The sequence below is a fragment of the Canis aureus genome, chromosome 8, assembly GCF_053574225.1.
Source record: "Canis aureus isolate CA01 chromosome 8, VMU_Caureus_v.1.0, whole genome shotgun sequence".
Classification (NCBI taxonomy): domain Eukaryota; kingdom Metazoa; phylum Chordata; class Mammalia; order Carnivora; family Canidae; genus Canis; species Canis aureus.
The window spans coordinates 54019151-54043696 of NC_135618.1; the positions used below are offsets into that span (position 1 = coordinate 54019151).

General features: G+C 35.6%; 1 protein-coding gene across 9 annotated transcripts in view; it reads left to right on the forward strand.

Annotated features, from left to right (window-relative positions):
- The window catches only part of LOC144319118 (phospholipid-transporting ATPase ABCA3-like), a 194698-nt gene that overhangs the window by 45376 nt on the left and 124776 nt on the right, over window positions 1–24546 (forward strand). For 8 of the 9 annotated variants that reach the window (XR_013385020.1, XR_013385019.1, XM_077906913.1 and 5 more), the window contains 7 exons: window positions 194–453; window positions 4023–4139; window positions 4974–5091; window positions 9673–9846; window positions 11749–11930; window positions 15971–16105; window positions 23478–23595. Coding sequence is in view for 7 of the 9 variants with exons in the window: in XM_077906913.1 (XP_077763039.1) it covers window positions 194–453; window positions 4023–4139; window positions 4974–5091; window positions 9673–9846; window positions 11749–11930; window positions 15971–16105; window positions 23478–23595 (1104 nt within the window). In the remaining 2 variants the exon portion in view is untranslated. The remainder of the gene's footprint in view (window positions 1–193; window positions 454–4022; window positions 4140–4973; window positions 5092–9672; window positions 9847–11748; window positions 11931–15970; window positions 16106–23477; window positions 23596–24546) is intronic. The other variant, XM_077906918.1, reaches the window with a different exon arrangement.

Consider the following 24546-nt stretch of genomic DNA (forward strand, 5'->3'; position numbering starts at 1 on the left):
GCTGAAGAAGTATCCCTTGCTTCCATATAAAAACTATATGTTCTCAGGGTAATTTTGTGCAATTAGCCTTAATATAGCAGGAAATTTGGGTTCTGTAGGTGATGAGCTATGACTTACTTGAATTGCCTTATTATTTATATATCCGAGCAGTTCCTTAGTCTGTTTTACTTGACTATGTTTGTTTTATATACAGGGTACATCAGAGAAGGGTTCCTGGCTGTACAGCATGCCCTAGACAAAGCCATCATGCTGTATCATGAGAGCAATGCTAGCCGGAACATGTTTGATAGTACCAGTATCTTTATAAGGAGATTTCCACACCCAGCTTATTCTCATGATGAATTAATTTTTATCATTAGTTCCTTCCTCCCTTTGATGTTCATACTTATGTTCTCTCCAACTGTACTTTCCATCATGCGATACATTGTCTGGGAAAGGGAAAAAAGATTGAAGGTAATTCAATTATTTTCTTTTTTTGTTCAAGTTATTATTTAAGTTCTAGTCAGTTAACATATAATGTGCTATTAGTTTCAGGAGTAGAATTTAGAGTTTCATCACTTACATACAACCCTTGGTGCTCATCACAAGTGCCCTCTTTAATACACATCACCCATTTAACCCATCCTCCCATCCACCTCCCCTCCAGCAACCCTCATTTTGTTCTCTATAATTAAGAGTCTGTATTTTGGTTTGCCTCTCTCTTTTTTCACCCCTGTGTTTGTCTGTTTCTGTAAAGATGTTTTTAGGCCTGTGGGGCTCTTTTGTATGGAGAGTTGGATTATTTCTACATATTTATCATTGGTGAGTTCAGAGATCTTTCTTCATTACTACACCTAGTATTGGACCAAAAAGGAAAAAATCTTAAGTTCTCTTTTCTATTATACTCTACTTCCAGGAGTATAAGAGAAATGTGTCTATTTTTTTAATCCAATTGTACGTTAGAAGTCAATTATACTTCTTATGCTTGTTCCTTGTAGACAATGTGTATTTTTCCCCACTCTGGTTGCTTTCAAGATTTTCCTTTTGGTCTTTAATTCTCAACAGTTTGAATATGCTTTGTGTAATGTTTTACATTTTACAAAATGTATAAACCCAGAATAAAGTATTCAAAAAGTGTAGGACAATATCAAATAGCATAACACATACATAATTTACATCCCAGTAGCAGGAAATATAAAAAAAGGAGAATGAATATTGATGCCACTTATCAGTTTTTCAAGCTGGCAGAATTTCAGAGAGAAACTTTTCTCTTGGAAGCAGCAGGAAGAGAAAATCTGAAGGAATGTAAGGAGATAGAATGTGTCACTAGAGAAATTGAAGTAACAAGAATAAGAGTTAATTTCAAGGACAGTGCAACTCCTGGCTAAATTAACATAAAACCCTACATCTTAGGCCTTCACCTTGATATCTGTTACCCTAAATAACATGTGTGGGTTTCAACAAAAAATTATTAAACATACCAAAAATTAAGAGAAAGCATAGTCTAAAGAGGCAAATCAATTATCAGAACCTGACACAGGTATGACATAGATGTTGGAAATATCAGATACGGAATTTTAAATTACTATAATTAATAATTTAAAGGCACTAAGGAAAAGGTAGATGTGCCCAGGATCCTCAAGACAGCCCCTAATTTCTGAAAATCTATAGAAGGACTCATGGGACTTAATTAAGCATTAATTATATGCTCACAGCTAGGAAATAAACATAGCTGGCTCATAACAGGATATGACACAGGCAAAACCTGGAGGAATTCACCTGCAGGCTTCTTCAGTTAACCTCACAAGAGGCCACGCAGAGCCCACTCTTGCCCCAGCAATGAAAATCCAGCAGTATGTTTGTGATGTTTGTGGCCAGGGAAGTCATCAGATTTAGCACCTAATGTTTTGAAGGGGGCTGGTTAGGTAGACACCCTTTGCCTATCATATACCAAAATTCCACACTCCTGGAAAGCAGATATTCAGCATAAACCATAGTGTTTGTACAAACAGTTTTAGCACAGTCACTTACCCTTATCATTTAGGGAAACTTTTGTGGGGTTTTTTTGTTTTTTTGTTTTTATAATAAATTTCTTTTTTATTGGTGTTCAATTTGCCAACATACAGAATAACACCCAGTGCTCATCCCGTCAAGTGCCCCCCTCAGTGCCCGTCACCCATTCACCCCCACCCCCCGACCTCCTCCCCTTCCACCACCCCCAGTTCGTTTCCCAGAGTTAGGAGTCTTTATGTTCTGTCTCCCTTTCTGATATTTCCCACACATTTCTTCTCCCTTCCCTTATATTCCCTTTCACTATTATTTATATTCCCCAAATGAATGAGACCATATAATGTTTGTCCTTCTCCGATTGACTTATTTCACTCAGCATAATACCCTCCAGTTCCATCCACGTTGAAGCGAATGGTGGGTATTTGTCATTTCTAATGGCTGAGTAATATTCCATTGTATATATAAACCACATCTTCTTTATCCATTCATCTTTCGATGGACACCGAGGCTCCTTCCACAGTTTGGCTATTGTGGACATTGCTGCTAGAAACATCGGGGTGCAGGTGTCCCAGCGTTTCGTTGCATCTGTATCTTTGGGGTAAATCCCCAATCGTAGGGCAGGTCTATTTTTAACTCTTTGAGGAACCTCCACACAGGTTTCCAGAGTGGCTGCACCAGTTCACATTCCCACCAACAGTGTAAGAGAATTCCTTTTCTCTGCATCCTCTCCAACATTTGTGGTTTCCTGCCTTGTTAATGTTCCCCATTCTCACTGGTGTGAGGTGGTATCTCATGGTGGTTTTGATTTGTATTTAGGGAAAGTTTTGTATCAGTGTAGGGAACAGTTTACTAGCCAAGATACCATACACCAGCCAAGGGCCAACTTGCAAACATGCCTTTATTTTTTAAATTAATTTGCTGTTTTATGTAAATTCAATTAATTAACATATAGAGTATTTATCATTTTCAGATAGAGAGTTTAGTGATTCATCAATTGCATATAACACTCAGTGCTCATTACATGTATTTCTTTTTTTTTTTTTTCATTACATGTATTTCTAAGAATAGTAGTCGGGGCCTGCTTTTTGAACTCCTCTGCACAGTAGGTAACATACAAGATCAGATAGGTAAAGTTATCAGAGAGATCAAAACTATACGGAGTCAAAATAGAATATCTAGACATAAAATATCTAGACATGCTAACAAAAATGAAAAATGCTTTTGACGGGCTCATCACTAGACTTGAGGAAAGAATCACAGAATTGAATATAAGACAGTTGAAGTTATATGAACTGAAATGCAAAGACAAAACAAAATGTAAAAACCCAGAATAAAGTATTCAAGAAGTGTAGGACAATATCAAATAGCATAACACATACATAATTTAAATCCCCCCCCCAAAAAAAGGAGATAAGAGAATAGAGCCAAAGAAATAATGGCAGAGAATTTTTCAAAATTAATGATAGACATCAAAATTACAGATCTAAGAAGCTCAAGGAACACAAAGCAGGAAAAAATACCACACACACACATACACATACACACACAAAGCATATTCAAACTGTTGAGAATTAAAGACCAAAAAGAAAATCTTGAAAGCAACCAGAGTGAGGAAAAAGACACATTGTCTACAAGGAACAAGCCTAAGAAGTATAATCGACTTCTAACGTACAATTGGATTAAAAAAAAAAAATAGACACATCTCTCTCATACTCCCAGAAGTAGAGTATAATAGAAAAGAGAACTTAAGATTTTGAAGGTTAATTTTAGATATTTTCCTTTTTGGTCTAATACTAGGTGTAGTAATGAAGAAAGATCTCTGAACTCAGGAGAAATATTTTAATGCCAGCATTGCCCTAAATGCATATTATTGAACAGCACAGTTTCTGAGCCATGATTTTTCTCATTCATAACATGGAGATGATATTAACCATTTACATAGTTTTTCATGGGAATTTAAATAGAAAAAATGTATGTAAGTGGTATGAATTTTTGATACATGTAATATTTGACTTGTGTTGATTTTCCTATAGGAATACCAGCTTATAATTGGACTTCAAAACTGGATCATCTGGGCTGCCTATTTCTTCACATTCTTCTTTTTTTATATCATTATTATCTCTTTGATATGTGTTTTATTCTCTGCCAAGGCAAGTATCTAATTTCATGCTGTCCAGTAGAAATACCACAAGTCACATATGTAATACTGGAAGGTTTTTTAGTGGCCAGTAGAAAATTTTAAAACTATAAAGAACAGGTGAAATTATGTTAATGATATTTTAAATTTAGCCTAATATGAACAAATTATTAATTGAACATAGAACCAATTTTAAAATTAAGAGTTTTACATTATTTTTATTTTATTTTATCTTATTTTATTTATTTGAGAGAACGAGAGGGAGAACATGAGCAGAGTGAAGGGGCAGACGGAGAAACAGACTCGCCACTGAGCAGTGATGCCAGGATCGTGACCCAAGTCAAAGGCAGATGCTTAACCAACTGAGCCACCCAGGCACCCCTGATCCTTTTTGTACTGTGTATAAAACATGCACTCTAGTGTATGTTTTATATTTACAGCATATCTGAATTCATACACTATATTTTCATCAGAAATACTTGATCTGTATTAAACGCTGCCTTCATTTTTTAATCTAAAGAGAAATAAATGAAAAAAAATTAAGTCACACTTGCTACATTTTAAGTGTTTGTTAGCTACATGTGTTTAATAACTTCTGTGTTAGACATCTTCTAGTTGATTGCAGCCTTACCCTAGTTATTTCTGCTGTGGAAAGTCAGAGGCTGCTGTATATCTGAGAAAAAACATAAACCTTTATGTAAAAAATAAATTACTTAATTTTCCATCTCTTTGAGTTTCAATCACTGAGTAGTGATCTATCTCATTAGGGCTATCATTTTCTCTTTCTTCTCTTATGTGATAGTATTTATGGTGTACCTTACATGATGTCATAATTGTTTTCTTGTAGATTTTCAGTGAGCCAATCTTTCGCTTCAGTGACAGTAGTTTCATCTTTGTCTTTCTTATGTGTTATGCCATTGCTTCAATATTCTTTGCATTTATGGTTAGCACATTCTTCAATAAAGGTAAGTCTAAAACTCACCCTGTAACAGATTTTTGGGGTGTTTATTAAATTCCACTGTAATTAATATATAGTGTTAAATATATTAGTTTCAAGTGTACAATATAGTGATTCAACAATTTTGTACATTACTCAGTGCTCATCACAATGAGTGTGCTCTTAATCCCCTTCACCTGTTTCACCTATCCCTTCAAAAAGTTAAAAAACTACCCTGCAATTCAGTAATCACAGTACTGGGGGTGTCTATCCCCAAATACAAAAACACTAATTCAAAAGGATACATGCATCCCTATGTTCATAGCATTATTTACAATAGCCAAAATGTGGAAGCAGCCCAGATGTCCATCAGTTGATAAACAAATAGAGAAGGTGTGGTGTATGAATATACAATGGAATATTATTCAGCCATAAAAAAGAATGAAGTCCTGCCATTTACAAGATGTGGATGAGGCTAGAGAGTATTATGCTAAAAATAAGTAAGTCAGAGAAAGACATATGCCATATGATTTCACTCATATGTGAATTTAAGAAACAAAACAAATGAGAAAAAGGAAAAAGGTGGAGATAAACCAAGAAACATACTCTTACTTATGGAGAACAAACTGAATGTGACCAAAGAGGAGATGATCGTAGGGCAGGTATATTTTTAACTGTTTGAGGAACCTCCACACAGTTTTCCAGAGTGGCTGCACCAGTTCACATTCCCACCAACAGTGTAAGAGGGTTCCCTTTTCTCCGCATCCTCTCCAACATTTGTTGTTTCCTGCCTTGTTAATTTTCCCCATTCTCACTGGTGTGAGGTGGTATCTCATTGTGGTTTTGATTTGTATTTCCCTGATGGCCAACGAAAGATGAATGGATAAAGAAGATGTGGTTTATGTATACAATGGAATATTACTCAGCTATTAGAAATGACAAATACCCACCATTTGCTTCAACGTGGATGGAACTGGACGGTATTATGCTGAGTGAAGTAAGCCAGTCGGTGAAGGACAAACATTATATGTTCTCATTCATTTGGGGAATATAAATAATAGTGAAAGGGAATATAAGGGAAGGGAGAAGAATTGTGTGGGAAATATCAAAAAGGGAGACAGAACGTAAAGACTGCTAACTCTGGGAAAGGAAATAGGGGTGGTGGAAGGGGAGAAGGGCGGGGGGGTGGGAGTGAATGGGTGACGGGCACTGGGGGTTATTCTGTATGTTAGTAAATTGAACACCAATAAAAAATAAATTAAAAAAACAAAAAAACAAAAAAAACAGAGGAGATGAATAGAGAGATGGGGGAAATAGGGAATGGTACCCTTATCATTAGGAAAAAAATAAAAAGATAAATTAAAAAGATAAATAAATAAACAAACAATCACTGTCATATTCACTATAACATTATTCACAATGGCCAAGACATGGAAGCAACCTAAATGTCCTTCATCAGGTGAATGGTTTAAAAAAATGTGGTATATAATACAAAGAGATTTTTTTCTGCCTTATAAAAGAAGGAGATTCTGCCATTTGTAAAAACAGAAACCTAGAGGCCATTGTTAAGTGAAACAAGCAAGATACAGGAAAACAATACTATATGATATATACATATATATATATATATATATACACACACACACACAGACAGCCTAGAATGGTGGTTGCCAGGAAGTTGGGGAAAAGGGAAGCAAGGAGGTATTAGTCAAAGGGTAATAGCGTTAGAGTTTCATTATGCAAGATGAATAAGTGCCTTAAACATCTACAACATAGTGCCTAGTTAACAGTACAGTACTGTACACTTAAAAAGCTTGCTAAGAGGTACCTTTTAGGTTAAGTATTCACATCACAAAAAAAGAAATAATAAGGAGGACAGAGGGAGAGAAAAAGAGAGCAGATGGAAACTTTGGGAGGTGATAGGTATGTTTATAGCATAGATTGTGATGTATTCACAAGTATTCACAGGTGTACATACCTACCTCCAAACTCATCAAATTGTTTACATTAAGCATGTACAGCTCTTTATATGTCAGTAATATCTCAATAAAGTGATTGAAAGAAAGAAAAAGATAGTTTATATCATTGTAATTTAATGTGTCTTTTTAAGTTTGTCTTATTTATTTTTTTGTTTCAAGATTTTATTTAAATTCTAGTTAGTTATCATATAGTATAATACTGGTTTCAGGAGTGGAATTTGGTGAGTCATCACTTCCACATAACACCCCATGCTCATTACAGCAACTGCCCTCCTTAATACCCACCAACCATTTAGCCAATCCCCCCACCTCCCTCCATCAACCCTCATTTGTTCTCTGTAGTTAAGAGTCTCTTATGGTTTACCTCTCTCTCTTTTTCTTTCCCCTTTCGCCCATGTTCATCTGTTTTGTTTCTTAATTCCACACGAGTGAAGTCATATGGTATTTGTCTCTCTCTGACTTGTTTCATTTAGTAGTTCCATCCATGTCATTGTATATAGCAAGATTTCATTCTTTTTGATAGCTAAGTAATATTCCACTATATATTGTTGATAGTGCTGCTATAAACATCAGGGTGCATGAGTCATGCCTAGGAGTGCAATTGCTGGGTTTTAGGATAGTTCTATTTTTAACTTTTTGAGGAACCTTCATACTTTTGTCCAGAGTGGCCGTACCAGTTTGCAATCCCAGTGTAAAAGGGTTCCCCCTTTCTCCATATACTTGCCAATATCTGTTGCTTCCATTGTCGTTAATTTTAGCCATTCTGACAGATGTGAGGTGGTATCTCATCATAGCTTTGATTTGTATTTCCCTGAAGCTGAGTGATGTTGAGCATCTTTTTATGTGTCTGTTGGCCATCTGGGTGTCTTCTTTGGAAAAAGGTCTATTCTTGTCTTTTGCCCATTTCTTAACTGGATTATTTGTTTTTTGGGTGTTGGGTTTGATAAGGTCTTTATATATTTTGGATGCTAACCCTTTATCAGATAATGTCATTTGCAAATGTCTTCTCCCATTCCATAGGTTGCCTTTTAGTTTTAATTGATTGTTTCCTTCAACAAGCTTTTTATCTTGAAGTCCCAAAAGTTCATTTTTGCTTTTGTTTCCCTTCCTCCAGCAACATGTCTAGTAAGAAGGTGCTACGGCCAAGATGGAAGAGGTTACTGGCTGTGTTTTCCTCCAGGATTTTTATAGTTTCCTGTCTCACATTGAGGTCTTTCATCCATTTTTGTTTTTTTTTTGTTTTTTTTTATTTTTATTTTTTTTATTGGTGTTCAATTTACTAACATACAGAATAACCCCCAGTGCCCGTCACCCATTCACTCCCACCCCCCGCCCTCCTCCCCTTCCAACACCCCTAGTTCGTTTCCCAGAGTTAGCAGTCTTTACGTTCTGTCTCCCTTTCTGATATTTCCCACACATTTCTTCCCCCTTCCCTTATATTCCCTTTCACTATTATTTATATTCCCCAAATGAATGAGAACATATAATGTTTGTCCTTCTCCGACTGGCTTACTTCACTCAGCATAATACCGTCCAGTTCCATCCACGTTGAAGCAAATGGTGGGTATTTGTCATTTCTAATAGCTGAGTAATATTCCATTGTATACATAAACCACATCTTCTTTATCCATTCATCTTTCGTTGGACACCGAGGTTCCTTCCACAGTTTGGCTATCGTGGCCATTGCTGCTATAAACATCGGGGTGCAGGTGTCCCGGCGTTTCACTGCATCTGTATCTTTGGGGTAAATCCCCAGCAGTGCAATTGCTGGGTCGTAGGGCAGGTATATTTTTAACTGTTTGAGGAACCTCCACACAGGTTTCCAGAGTGGCTGCACCAGTTCACATTCCCACCAACAGTGTATGAGGGTTCCCTTTTCTCCACATCCTCTCCAACATTTGTTGTTTCCTGCCTTGTTAACTTTCATCCATTTTGAATTTATTTTTGTGTATGGCATAAGAAAGTGGTCCAGTTTCATTCTTCTGCATGTGGCTGTCTAGTGTTCCCAGCACCATTTGTTGAAAAGACTTTTTTCCATTGGATGTTCATCCCTACTTTATCGAAGATTAGTTGACCATGATTTGAGTGTTTTTACTTTCTTCCTTGGTGCTGATTTTATGTCGTCTCAATGATAATCCTAACAAGAATTCTTTTTCTAGTCTATAGATCCCATGCTTATGGACATAACCACATCTAACTCTCAGTAGTTGTTATCTATTTATTCAACTATTCTTTATTTTAGGCATCATGATTTTGATTGGAAGCATGTGTTTAAAACTTCATAAAGAACTTTATATTCTACCCAATACTTCAAACTCTGGGAACACTAATAATTATTAATAATTAATAATAAATAATAATGGTATACATTTATAATTTCTTAAGCCAAGTGCTCAAGAGTAAATCTTTGTTTAAATGACTAAATATTCTATACATTAACTGTTAGTTAATTCATTTTTAACACATATTCAGGGAGTATATACTGTGTGCCGGACATCAGTGATAGAAGGGTGAAAAAGAAAGACAAATATCCTTCCCTCATAGAGCTTACTACCCTATACTGTAGTAGAAAAAGTTATTCATTATTTTGCATAAGCTTTAAGCTGACCTTATAATTTCCTTATTTGCAGTCCATTTGGCTGCTTCTGCTGGAAGTCTCCTATATTTTGCCGCTTTCTTTCCATTTAATACCATTATTAAACACTATGGACACATGACCCTCACCCAGAAAGTGACTGTCTGTCTCAGCTCAAATGTTGCATTGGCACTGGGAATTAGTCGTCTGCTCAAATTGGAATTAAAACGTAAGTGTTTGCCATGCAAATCTTGCCTTTGCTGTTTGATTCTTGAAAGGTGGAATTGAGGCAGCATGGGTGGGACAGTGGGTAAGGAAGTAAGAAAATCTTATACAAATTATTTATCCCTAGATTTGTTTATTTATTGTTAAAGACAGTTATGTGAACTAAAAAAAAAAAATCAAAGGAGTGAAAAATTAGAAGTTCCCATCTCTCCACAAGAAGCCTCTGTTAGTCTTATCTACAGACCTTGTTCTTAAAAAAAAAAAAAAAGATTTTATTTATTTATTCATGAGAGACACAGAGAGAAGCAGAGACATAGGGAGAGGGAGAAGCAGGCTCCATGCAGGGAGCCCAACGTGGGACTCCATCCCGAGTCTCCAGGATCACACCCCGGGCTGAAGGTGGCGCTAAACCACTGAGCCACCCGGGCTGCCCCTGTCCTTGTTCTTTATTCTTGTCACTTTGCTTTCTACTTGAACTTTAGGATGACTTTGTCAAAATTTATGAAAAATCTTACTGGGATTTAGTGGGAATTTCATTGCACTTATTGATTAATGAAGATGATTGAGGACTTAATTTTTTCACCTGTGAACAAAATCCTGTGCCAGTCAGAAGAATATACATATGATTTCTATATGGATACTTGCATTATTCTTTCTTTATATATGGAACATTAAAATTTTCACTAGAATTTATCTAGATGTGGGGTTTTCATTGGCTTAATCTGCAATAGGATGTATACATTTTGGTTTTCTAATTGAATTATTTTTTATTGGATTAGTTTATTGTATTTAGTTATTGCTTCTTTTCTATATTATTCCTATATAGGTAGGAGGATTTCTCACGGTACAGCAGACTTCATAAAACTTGCATTCTACCTCTTTTGTTGTTGTTTCTAATTTTCTGTTCACTGCCTCTCAAAATTGCTTTCATTTTGATGATTTTTAATACTACTAAATATTTTTTTCTTAAATGGTTACCTTATTATAGCTTTTTCAAAGATACAGTGCTGATGAATATCCTTCTTATGGTGCTGGTCTATAGGAAAGGGAGGCTGAAGCTGAAGAAAAGACAAGTTTCATTGACCATATTCATGAAATGTCTTTTTTGGAGTTCACTGCAAGCCCCCATGCTTTTTAGTTGTGCTACACTCTGTCCAGAAATAGAAGAAATAGAACAAAGGATTACCTTTTTTTGATGACTTTCTTTTTCTCTTCTATCAGAACTTTTCTTTCTTCTTCCTTCCTTTCTTTCTTTCTTTCTTTCTTTCTTTCTTTCTTTCTTTCTTTCTTTCTTTTCTTTCTTTTCTTTCTTTCTTTCTTCGTCTCTTTAAGAGAGTGCACACATGTGTGAGCAGAGGAAGAGGAGCAGAAAGAGAGAGAAAGAGAATCTCAAGCAGGCTTATCATTGGGCACAGAGCCTGACGCAGTGCTCGATCTCATGACCCTGAGATCATTACCTGGGCCAAAATCAAGAGTTGAGACACTTAACCAACTGAGCCACCAGGTGTCCCAGAACTCTATTTAAGCAAAACATCTTTTTCTTCTGCTTTGTAGTCAGCATTCATCTCTAGTGCTATTGAATATTTTTCCAGATTTATGTATTCTGATGGTAGTTTAAATGTGAATTTAGGATGAGGGGATAGAAAAATAGGATCTAATAGGCTCACTTTTTTCATTATTTTTGTTTCATTCACTGACCTCGTCTTAGTAATTCTTATTTATTTTTGTAGATTGTGAAGTTAGGTGGAAAGAACCCATTGTTATTACATATTTCATCATTTTCTTAGATGACTTAAATAATAAAGGTATTAACATATAGGTAATTTACAGTGACAGGATTTAAACTATCAATCTTTTTTCTTTGCTATTTCACAGAGTCATCTATAGTATCTCCTTTTTGTTTCAGAAATTGGTGTTAGATGGGATAACATTTGGAGACCAGTCAACCTTGAGGATAACCTCATATTTGGCTATATTTTGTTAATGCTTTTACTTGATGCTTTCTTATATGGCCTTGTGACCTGGTATATGGAAACCATCTTTCCAGGGCAGTGTGGTGTGCCCCAACCATGGTACTTTTTTCTTTTGGTGAGTACTAATGCTGGTGTTACTGGAGAAAGCCATAGTCCTTATGAACCTATTTCATGTAATATTTATAGTCCAATCAAAAGGTCCGGTAGAATCATTTTTTTGTGTATACCAGCCATATGAAAATGCTAGCCATTTCTTGATCTCTTAAAGCCTTCCACATGTCCAAATGTACAATCTGTGGATAAGACACCATACATTAAGAACTATGAGTAATAGAACTCTTCTTCAGCCACATGGTACATAGTGGATTAGATTGGAGAATAAAGAAATCTGAAAGTCTGCAAAAGTTGTTCCCAGCTAAATAATATATGATGATTTCTTAGATCCTAGTGAGTAAAGGATTGGGTATTTTCCATATCTGTGTTCTTACCACCTGTTTCCTTTCAAGGATTAGACCAGTTTACGTACAGTAGGAGAATTTCTGCATCTTGCCCTCTATACTCGTGCCATTATTGAATAATATGTAGTACAAAAATAGTATTCTTAGTGTGATAAAATGCACTGGCTGTAACTTCATTGTTGAGTAATTCCATTTTGTCCTTACTTCTGAACACTAACATTTCTTTTTTTTCCCATTTATACCTTGTCTTTTATTTACAATTTTTTTATTTAAATTCAATTTGCCAGCATATAGTATAACACCCAGTGCTATTCCATCAAGTACACTCAGTACCTGTCACCCAGTTACCCCATCCCCCACCCAGTTCCCCTTCCGCAACCCTTTGTTTGTTTCCCAGAGTTAGGAGTCTCTCATGGTTTGAGGGGAACTGCGTGGGAAAAATTAGAGAGGGAGACAAACCATGAACACTAACATTTCAAAACGATTTTTGCTTCTAAATTCTAGAGATATAAATCATACATAATTTTGCTGCAAACATCAATTGCTGAAGGTATGCAAGAGCCACATAGTAAACCAAGCCAGAGTGTTTTCAAGTTTTTGTAGTACCTCTTTTCTTTTTTCACATTAAAATTTTTAATTAAGATGAAAGTTAAAATTAACCACTTTGAAGTGAAAAAAGCAGTGGAATTTAGTACATTTACAATGTACTTGCACATATCTAGTTCCAAAATATTTTTATTACCCAAAAATAAAATTGTATACCCATTAAGAAGTCACATCCCATTTTTCCCTACCCAAGACTGTAGCAATCACTAATCAGCTTTCTTTTTCTATGAACTCATATCCTGGATGTTTCATATAAATAGAATTATGCAATGTGTGACCATTTGGGTCCAGCTTCTTTCACTTAATATAATGTTTTTGAAGTTTACATTAATATATGTCAGCAACTCACTCTTGGGTTGCTGAATAATATTCCATTGTATGTATATAGAACAATTCCTTTATCAACCTGTAGTTAGAAATGTAGGGCATCTTTTAGATGTTTGAATAGTGCTGCTGTGAATATTTGTCTATAAGTATTTGCTTGAATACCTGTTTCAGTTCTTTTGGGAATATACGTAGAAGTATAATTGCTAGTACTTAGGATAATTCTTTGTTTCGTGTTTTCAGGAACCACTAAACTATTTTCTGCAATAGCTGCACCATTTGTACTTTCCCACAACCAATGTACTAGGGTTCCAATTTCTGCACAGCCTCACAAACCCTTGTTATTCTCTTTTCCCTTTATTATAGCCATTCTTGTGGGATAAAGTGGTATCTCGTGGTTTTGATTAGCATTTCCCTAATGACTAATCATTTTGAGATATTTTCATGGGCTTGCTTTTTGGCCATTGAACATGTTACTTACAGAAATGTCTATTCAAGGTCTGTGACTTTTTTAACTGGCTTATCTTTTTATATATTCTGGACAGTAGAGCCTTATCAGGTACATGATTTATATATATTTTCTTTCATTCTGTGGATTTTCTTCTCACTCTCTTCTTAGTACTCTTTCATGGACAATAATTTTTGACTTTGATTAAAACCAATTTAAAAATCGTTTTATCGGTTGTGAATTTTGTGTCACATCTAAGGAGGTATTGCCAAATCCAAAGTCATCAAAATTTACCCTTGTGTCTTCTTCTAGGAATTTGATGGTTAAAAAAAAAGAATTTGATGGTTTTATCTGTTAAATTTAAATCACTGATCAATTTTAAGTTGATGTTTATATAGTATGAAGTAAGGATTCAACTTTATTCTTTTGGTTGTGGATATCCTTTTGTCCTAAAACCGTTCTTTGAGAAGACTGTTCTTTATCCATTGAGTGGTCTTAACACCCCTGTTGAAAATCAGTTGGCCATAGATGTATAGTTTCATTTTTGGATCCTCAATTTTATTCCATTGGCCCATATGTCTGTCCTTATGTCAGTACCACACTGTTTGATTACTATAGTTTTATAATAGATTTTGAAATCTGAAAGTGTAAGTCATCCAGCTTTTCTCTTCTTTTTCAAGATTGTTTTGGCTATTATGGAGCCCTGGACGTTCCATAAGAACTTGAGAATCAGTTTTTCTATATCTGTAAAAGTGAATATTTATAGGAATTACTGTGAATCTGTTGATTACTTTAAGTAGTATTGCCATATTAAATATGTTGTCTTTCACAGGGTTTGGAATTTATTTGGAAGGGTCAGAGAGAGGTAAAATGAGACAGGAAAGGAAGGCAGCCAGAAAAGAGTATGTCTGCACTGTTTATCCCTGGAACCCAGTGATGCAGGGAGCTCTGGGAATCAGTGCAGAGAACACAGTGATGATCTCAGAATCACCCCTCCCCTAAAAATTGTCTTTCAGTCCATGAACTATCTTTTTCTCTTTTAACTTTCCATTTATTGTCTTCATTAAATTCTTTCATTGAGGTTTTATAGTCTCAGTGTGTGTCATTCGCCATTCTGGTTAATTTTATTCCTAAGTATTTTACTCTTTTGGATGCTGTTGTAAATAGAACTGTTAGAATAGAGTTTTCTTTTTGGATTGTTCATAGCTGGTATACACAAACACAACTGGTGTATACATATTGATCTTGTACCCTGCATCTTTGCTGAATTTGTCTGTTAGCTCTCATAGTGTGTGTAGGGGAGGATTCTCTGGGCACCTTAAATTGTAGTATCATGATATCTTCAAATACAGTTTTCCTCTCTTTTTCCAATTTGAATGTCTTTTATTTCTTTTTCTTGCCTTATTGTTCTGGCTAATATCCCAGGACAGTGGTGAATAGCAAGGATGAAAACAGGTATCCTTGTCTTATCCCTGATTTTAGAAGAAAAGCTTTAAGTCTTTCACTCTTGAGTCTGATATTAGCTGTGGGTTTTTTCACAAATTCCCTAATGAATTTCAAGAAACTATTCCTAGTTTTCCAATTGTCTTTATCATGAGACACTTTGTCAGAGGCTTTATTTGCATCAGTTGAAATAATTGTATGTTTTCTTTCCCATTGGCTCTGTTAATGTGATATATTTCATTGATTGGTTTTTGTATGTTGAAGTACCCTGCATTCCTGGGATAACTCCCACTTTGTTATGATGAATATTCCTTTTGATATGCTATTAGGTTTAATTTATGAGTATTTTTTGAAGATTTTTAAATCTGTATTAGTAAGGGATATTGGCCTGTGGTTTCTTTCCTTGTGATATCTTTGCCTAACTTTGGCATTTGCTTTTCAAGTAATGCTGAGTTCATAGAATGAGTTAGGATGTGTTCCTTTCTCTTAAGCTTTTTGGACAGCTTGGAGAATAATTGTTGCTCTTGTTTAAATGTTAGGTACCAGTAAAGACATCTGGTCCTGGACTTTTCTTTGTAGGCAGGTTTTTTTCTTTAAAGATTTTATTTATTTATTCATGATAGACGTAAGAGAGAGAGACAGAGACATAGGGAGAAGCAGGATCCCCATAGGGAGCCCAATATGGGACTTGATCCTAGGACCCTGGGATCATGCCCTGAGCCGAAGGCAGATGCTTAACCACTGAGCCATCCAGGTACCCCTGTAGGCATATTTTGATTACTAAGTCAGTCGCTTTATTCATTATAGATCTGTTCAGATGGAATGCTTTGGTTCTGAAAGTTCATCTTGGTAATTTCATTTTGGCTTTCTTTGTAGCGCTCATACTGGCTTGGTGAAACAAAAATTAGAGAGAAAAAAGAAGTGAAAAATTGTGGACAAACTCCAAACAAGCATTTTGAGGCTGAACCTACTAGTTTGGTGGCAGGTATCCAGATCAAACATTTACACAAGGTATTTGTTTCAAATGTCTCTTTCTCCTGCTAAGACAGAAAGCCATATACTATACCCTGGGTTTGTAACTGGCCATTTCTAGAAAACACTTAAGATGCTTAATTAAGAGTCATAATCAATATAGTTCTAATTTAAGAGAGACATTCATAGAACATATAAATATAGATATATCCTTACAGCATAGTATTTACTCCATTCATCATGCTTACTTCTACTCTTTCCTGATAGGCTTAGAACAAGTGATATTTGAATTTTGTAATAAATTCTGTGAAGAAAATAAACTTGATGATACAATAATAACATTTGAGTGTGAGTGGAGGGGATGACACTAAATGTAGTTAAAAGGAAATTTCTCCAAAGAGATGACCTTTGAGCTGAAACCTGAAGAATGAGAGCTAACTATTTGAAAAGCTAAGTAAGAGAAGAATACCATAAGTAGACAAATAGCAAATTCAAAGACCCTGAGGTGAGAAAGATGTTCATGTGTTTGAGGAACAAAAAGAAAACCAATATATTTAGAGGTAAAAGAATGATAGTAAATGGCTTCATTGGGAAGCCATTGATTGGTTTAAAGCACTGGAGGAGTATTATGTATGTGTTTTAATGATCATTTTGACTACAATATGGAAAACAAGGTGTTGAAGAATGGGGACTTGAGAAGAAAAGTGGGAAAAAGAAGACTGGATGGTATTTTTGATAAGACTTGGATAAGGGTTGTGAAAGTGTACATAAGAGAAACAGATCTAAAAGATTTCCAACAGAACTGAGAATACTGGGGGATAGTGGACATTGAAGGAAGAGGAGGAAACTAGAATAATTCCTAGAATGACAAGCTAGAGTAGGATATTAAAAACAGTAAGTCTGTTATTTACCAAGTTGTAGTCGATTTTTTTAAATAAATGTTTTTTCATTTGCTGCATGCCCTTAGGACAACTTCTAAATATTTTATGTGATTATTGTTTTGTTTTTTAATTTTCACGGCTTTTCTTGTTTCACTGGGGAGTGTGTCTGTGGAGTTCTTCATGCTGATTTCCCGAAAGTAAAACTCTATCATCTATTTTTATGGAATTACTTTTCTTAAATTTGTTGAGAACGTTTTCACTTAGGTTAATGATGAATATTGATCTGTTGCTTTCATTTTTTGTAAGGCATTTTTCTAGTTTTGATATTGGAATAATGCTAACCTCATAGAATGCGTCGGGAAGTATTTCCTCTTTACTTTTCCAGAAGAGCTTTTGTACAATTTGTATTATTTAGTTTGCAGTTACTTGGGGATTTTCCAGAGATCTTTCTGGTACTAATTTCTAATCTAATTCTGATTCTGGTAAGAGAAGATACTTTGTATGACATGAATCCTTTAGATTTATTGATTCTTGTTTTATAGCTCAGTCAGTCATCTGTCTAAATACATGTTATATACATACTTGAAAATAATGTGTAATCTGCTGTTGGTTCTTAGAGTAATACCTAAATGTTAGTTAAGTTAGTTGGTAATTTATTAAGTATTCTTTTTTTAAGATTTATTTATTTATTCATTCAGAGAGAGCAAGAGAGAGGCAGAGACACAGGCAGAGGGAGAAGCAGGCTCCATGCAGGAAGCCCGATGTGGGACTCGATCCGGGGTCTCCAGGATCACCCCTCCCCCCACTGCAGGCGGCGCTAAACCGCTGCGCCATTGGGACTGCCCTTATTAAGTATTCTATATCCTTTAATGATTCTACACATTCTAACAATTATTGAGAGAAAAGTATTGAAGTCCTTAAAAATAACCACATTTTTCCTATTTTTCTCTGTAGCTCTTTGGCCTTATATTTTTCACTCTGTTATTGGGTGCACAAACGTTTAGGAAAATTATGTGTTCTTGAAAAGTTGATCTCTTTATCATTATAAAATGATACACTTTATCCTTGGCAATGTTCTTCTCTTAAACGTACTTTTACTAATGTTATGGTAGCCACACACCACTTTTTTGTTGTTGTTGAATTCTATTTTATTGTAATAGCACACAATTTACAAGGTATCAGTTTTATTCCAATTCAGATAGTAAATTCAAACAGTTTTCTGGATGTTTCTATAATTTATCATATTTGAAAAAAGCAATATCAGCTAGGCAATACCCATTTGTTTTTTAAACCACTCTATTGAAGTTTTAAGATACAAGAAGCCGAGTTCCAATCCAAGATGGCAATGTAGGTAGATCCTGAACTCATCTTCTCCACAGACACAACAAATCTATACCTATTTATAGAGCATTTCCACCGGAAGAACTGAGAACTGCCTGAACAGCTTCTGCAAACAAGAGAGAGAACACATAGAAAATAGCAAGCAAGATAAAGACCATTCCTTTAAGTTTAGAAGAAGTAGCTGACATAGAAAACTTTAAAAAGAGCCACTCGGGGGAGACTACAAAAACTGAAATTAAAACTATGCTAGAGAGAATCAACAGTAGATTAACAGATGCAGAGGCATGGATCGGTGATCAGGAAGATGGTAATGGAAAGCACCCAAGCTAAACAGCAAAAAGAATTTTTTTAAATGAAGATCAGTTAAGGTATCTCTTGGACAACATCAAGTGAACAAACACTCACATATAGAGATCCCAGAAGAAGAGAAAAACATAGAGGTAAAACACTTATTTGAAGAAATAATAACTGAAAACTTTCCTAACCAGGGGAAAGAAACACAGACTCAAGTTCAAGAAACAGAGAATTCCAAACAAGATGAACTCAAGAAGGTCTGTACCATGGTACACAATAATTAAAATATCAGAGATTACATAATCCAGACTTCAAGCTATATTACAAAGCTGTAGTGATCAAACAGTACAGTACTGGCATGAAAATAGATACGTAGTTCAATAGAACAGAATAGAAAACCCAGAAATGAACCCACAACTATATGGTCAGTTAATCTTTGACAAAGCAGGAAGGAATATCCAATGGGTGAGGGAGGGAACACCTGGGTGGCTCAGTCAGTTGAGCATCTATCTGCCTTTGGCTCAGGTCATGTTACTAGGGTCCTGGGATTGAGCCACACCTGAGGCTCCATGCTCAGCAGGAGGCCTGCTTCTCCCTCTTCTCCCTGCTTGTGCTCTTTCTCACTATCTCTGTTGCTGTCTCTTTCTCTCAAATAAATTAAATCTTTAAAGAGAAAAAAAAGAATACCCAATAGGAAAAAACAATCTTTTTAACAAGTGGTGTCAGGAAAACTGGTCAGCTATATGCAAAAGAATGAAACTGGACCACTGTCTTACACCATACACAAAAATAAACTCAAAATGCATTGGAGACTTAAATGTAAGACAGGAAACTATAAAAATCCCAGAGAAGGGGCACCTGGGTGGCTCATTCAGTTAAGTGTCCACCTCTTGGTTTCAGCTCAGGTCATGATCTCAGAATTGTGAGATTGAGCCCCTGGTCAGGCTCCATGGAGCCTGCTTAAGATTCTCTCTCTCTCTCCCTCTAGCCCTCCCCCTACCCAGCTCATGAACTGTGCTCAGTCTCTCTCCAAAATAAAATTTTTTTTTCTAGAAAATATCACTGGCAATAAGGTCTCTGGCATGGCTGTAGCAACATCTTTCCTGAGGCTTTATCCTTTATTTGTTTGTTTGTTTGTTTTTAATTGTTTCTACCTCTATATCTTTTTAAAAATTCAGTTAGCTGACATAAAGTAAATACTTAGTTTCAGATGTAGTGTGCAGTGATTTATTAGTGGCATATAACACCCAATGCTCATCACATCACATGCCCTCCTTATGCCTATCACCAAATTATCCCACCCCCCCACCTACTTCCCCTCTATCCACCCTTAATTTGTTTCCTATAGTAAAGAGTCTCCCATGGTTTTTCTCCCTCTCTGATGACTTCCCATTCTGTTTTCCCTCCCTTACCCTATGATCCTCTGCAATGTCTCTTATATTCCACAAATCATATGGTAATTGTCTTTCTCTGATTGACTTACTTCACTCAGCACCCTCCAGTTCCATCCACATCAATTTAAATAGTAAGTGTTCATCCTTTCTGATGGTTGAGTAACATTCCATTGTATATATTACCATATCTTCTTTGTCCATTCGTCTGTTGATGGACATCTTGGCTCTTTCCACAATTTGGCTATTGTGGACATTGCTGCTGTGAACATTGGGGTGCAGATGTTCCATTATTTCACTACATCTGTATCTTTGGGGTAAATACCTAGTGGTGCAATTGCTGAGTCATAGGGTCGCTCTATTTTTAACTTCTTGAGGAGCCTCCATAGTACTTTTCCAGAGTGGCTGTACCAGCTTACACCAACAATATAAGAAAGTTCCCCTTTTTCCACATCCTCTCCAATATTTGTTTTTTCCTGTCTTATTAATTTTAGCCATTCTAACTGGTGTGAGGTGGTATTTCATTGTGGTTTTGATTTGTATTTCCTTGATGCCAAGTGATAGCATTTTTTCATGTGCATGTTGGCCATATGTAGGTCTTCTTTGGAGAAATGTCTCTTAGTGTCTTCTGCCCATTTCTTTACTGGATTGTTTTTTGGGTGTGGAGTTTGATAAGTTTTTTATAGATCTTGGATACTACCCTTTACCTGATATTTCATTTGCAAATATCTTCTCCCATTTTGTAAGTTGCCTTTTAGTTTTGTTGACTGTTTCCTTTGCTGTTCTACTGCTATATCTTTAACTACTTTTTTCTTTTTTCTTTTGCAGTGTCTAACCTGCATTTGTCAATATTTCATCAAGTGTATTTTCATTTTAGAAATTACAGTTTTCATTGCCATGAGCTGTTTTTAAAATATCTTCCATATCATAGCTTTTTCAAAATATGACATACACTTAGAATAATCATTTTAATGTGTTTGCTTATTTTAACATGTGTGTCAGTTTGGGGCTGATTTTAATTGATTTATATTTTCATTACAGGTCAAATTTTCCTACTTCAAATTTTTCGGGTTCTGGGTATTTTTATTTTCTATGAAAACTCTTGATCTTTGTTTTCAGAAGAATTAAGTTACTCTGAAATAGTTTGATACTTTCATTTCTGCATTGCTTAGTCCACAGGTAATTATTCTCCACTATTGATTCAGTCAGCCCCTTCTTGTAATCTACCCAATGCCCTATGAATCTTGAAATTTTCTAGTCTGGCTAGGGAATAGGCACCCTTTCTGGCCCTAGATGAATGCCAGCAGCTGTTCCCTCTCACTTTTAAATGGTTCTTTGTAGTTTCCTCGCATGCTTATGTTGATCAGTTCTTACCAGAATACTCTAGGAAGTCTCACTTTAGTACTCCAGGTTACTTTCACCTCAGTAGACTCTGAGCTCCCTATCTTCAACTCCAGTAGGTTGCTTGGCTGTGCCTGAGTTACTGTCTCTGTTCCAAGGCTTTGACACTATCTAGGTAAGCTGGGGTAATTGTAGGGCCGACCTTGTTTTCCAACTCTTAGGAATCACTATCATTAGTTACCTAATGTCCATTATAAACATTTGTTTTACACGTTATATACTATCACACCTCTCATTTTTTAGGCTCTTTGTTTTATTCATAATGTTGATCATAATCTATAATTATTATTACATTCCTATACTTTTTTTCTTAACTTCCTTTACAAAGGCTTCATTGAGGTGGGGCTATGCATAACTGATTCCTAGATATAACTCTATCATATAACACAATGCCTGATAATTTAGTAAATAGTTATTGAATAAAGAATGGTCACCCCTGGCCTAAATTAACTAATTGGACTTGGTGACTTATTGCATATAGTAGTTAGTAACAATGAGAAGTGCAGGATTAAATGTATATTTCTGTTTTGTACATCTAAGTGAATATTGGAATCATTTTCTAACAGGGAGTACAGCTGAGAAGCATATTTTCATGGGATGATGATGAGCAGAGTTTTAGATATATTGAATTTGAGATTTTTATAAGTATTTAAATTTATGTTTCTGGTAGACTTTTGAAAATGCAGAGCTATAGCTTTGGGGAGACATAGTGATGAAACAGATTGTTGTATTATCAGCATGGGAGAAAATTTGTTTCTCTAGGGCAGTTGTTTTCAACTAGGGTTGATTGTGTCCCCTCAGAGAACATCTGACAACATGTGGAGATATTTTAATTGTCACAACTAAGATAGAGAGAGATGAAGAGTGCTAATGGCATCTAGAAGGTAGCGACCAGAGAAGCTGCTAAACATGCTACTGAGGCACAGGAAACCCCTCCAAAACAAAGTGTCAGTAGTGCTACTGTTGAAAAACCCATGCCTAGGGATAGTTTGTAGATGTACTATTCTGTATTTTCTCTTGTCAGTTTGGCAACATTACTACCAACTTTTCTATGATTTCTCCTGCATTGCAAAAGAAAACCCATTAACTATATTCCCTCAAATTCCCTCCTCTATTTGGTTTCTAGTTAGGATTTGCCAATAGGAGGCACTTACAGACAGACACATAAGCAGATTTTAGATTTATCTAGGTGAGTTCTTGGGAACCAAGGGCTTTCTAATTTCAGAATGAAGCAGTAGGAGTATTCAAGAAAAGAAACCTTTTAGAAGCATTGTCTTATATGTCCTATAAAAGATTGGATAAATATTTTAGGCTCCATGGGCCACATACAGTGTCTATCTCATATTCTTTTTCTTTTTTAATAAGCCTTGAAGAGTATAAAAAACCATTCTTAGTTCATTGGCCATACAAAAACATATAATGGGCCATATTTGATTTTTCCAACTCCTCCTTAGAATCTCAAGAATTACCAGGCATGTTATTGTGAATCACCAAACTTCTAGCTAAAATCATAGCATCAATTTTTCTGATCATTGATTACAACTTTTATGAGATTTTCTAGCTCTTACCACAATTAAATAACCCCATAATTACTATATTATACTCTTCATACATAGAATGTAGAGAGGTCTCTGTTTTCCTTACCAAATATGGATCCCACTGTGTCTTCACACCTATTTTGCCTAATGTACAAACTCAGTGCACCTACAAATTTTGCTCCTCATTCACATTATCTTTTTTCACAAGTTACATAGTATGTTTCTCCTTTTTTTAAATTTTTTTTGTTGACATATCATTTACACATAGCATTACATTAGTTTCAGGTGGACAACATAGTGATTCAACAAGTCTGTATGTTGTACTGTGCCCACCACAAGCATAGCTACTATCTGTCACCCTACAGTGCTATTACAGTACCATTGACCATATTCTCTGTGCTGTACCTTTCATCCCCGTGACTTGTTATTGGATAACTGGAAACCTGTACCTCCTACCTTCACCTGTTTTATAATGTTGTTTCTTCTAAGGATAGAGTATATGAATGTTTTGTCTTTCATAAATGATGGTGATAGATACCAAGTTATTCTTTCTTTTATCTCACAGGAATTTGGTGACAAAGTAGTAGTAAACAACATGTCCTTGAATTTATTTAAGGGGCAAATCACTATTCTTCTAGGGCAAAATGGGGCAGGAAAAACCACAATCTTGTCTCTTCTCACAGGTATGTATTCAGCTGTTTACAGCAGAAGTCAGCTTCCTTCTAATACTTCAAACCAATCAGCACCTTGTGATATTGTGTGTATTGTCGTTTCAGTGTGGCAATTTTTATTACACTTTAACTATTTACAACCAGAGTGCTCTTAGTAATGTAATACATTCATTTATTCAGTAAAAATATTTATATAATTTTTTCATAGGAATTGGTAATACAGTGGTGATTACAGCATTGTTACACTCAATTTTGTATACTGGTGGAGATATAGAAAAGAAACTTGAAACTTAACATCATAAGTCGGAAAGGAGATGTTATGTGTGGGGTGCTATTCAACTAAGAGAATGGCACATAACCTATTTTGAGGGTGAGAAAAAGGACCGTGTCATCAAATCTGAGACAAATAGGATGTATGAAGGCCTGCGAATGGATTATAAGCAAAGACTAGGAGACTTGAAAGCAGGGAACTGACTAGATCAGAGGTGGAATTTGAATAATAGCAAAAGATAAAACTAGAGGAATCTTCAAAAGGTCAAATCATGAAAGGTTTGGGGGAAACCATCCTATGAAGATTAGAATTTATGCTGACTGCAATGAGAAGCCATGGAAGAATATTTTATGTAGGTTTATATATTAGACACACTGCATTCACCAGAAATGAAGAATGGACAAGGAATACTAGGGACAATTAGGATAGTGAATCCCTAGTTGTGTGTGAGGTTAGCATAAGTTCTCAAGGCTGGAGCAGAGCTGAGCTTAGTAGTTGTGATATAATAGCTTCTCCTTTGAAACTGAAATAATGCCCAAACTAGCTCAGGAAGGTAGATACTACCCACATTATCTGCTGTTTTATCTATTTGAACTGATTTTGTCTTAAGTCTCAGTTAAAAGCCTTCTAAGCAATATGACTACCTAGGTAGTATCACAAGATTATGATTTGAGTTATTAAGTTCATGATAA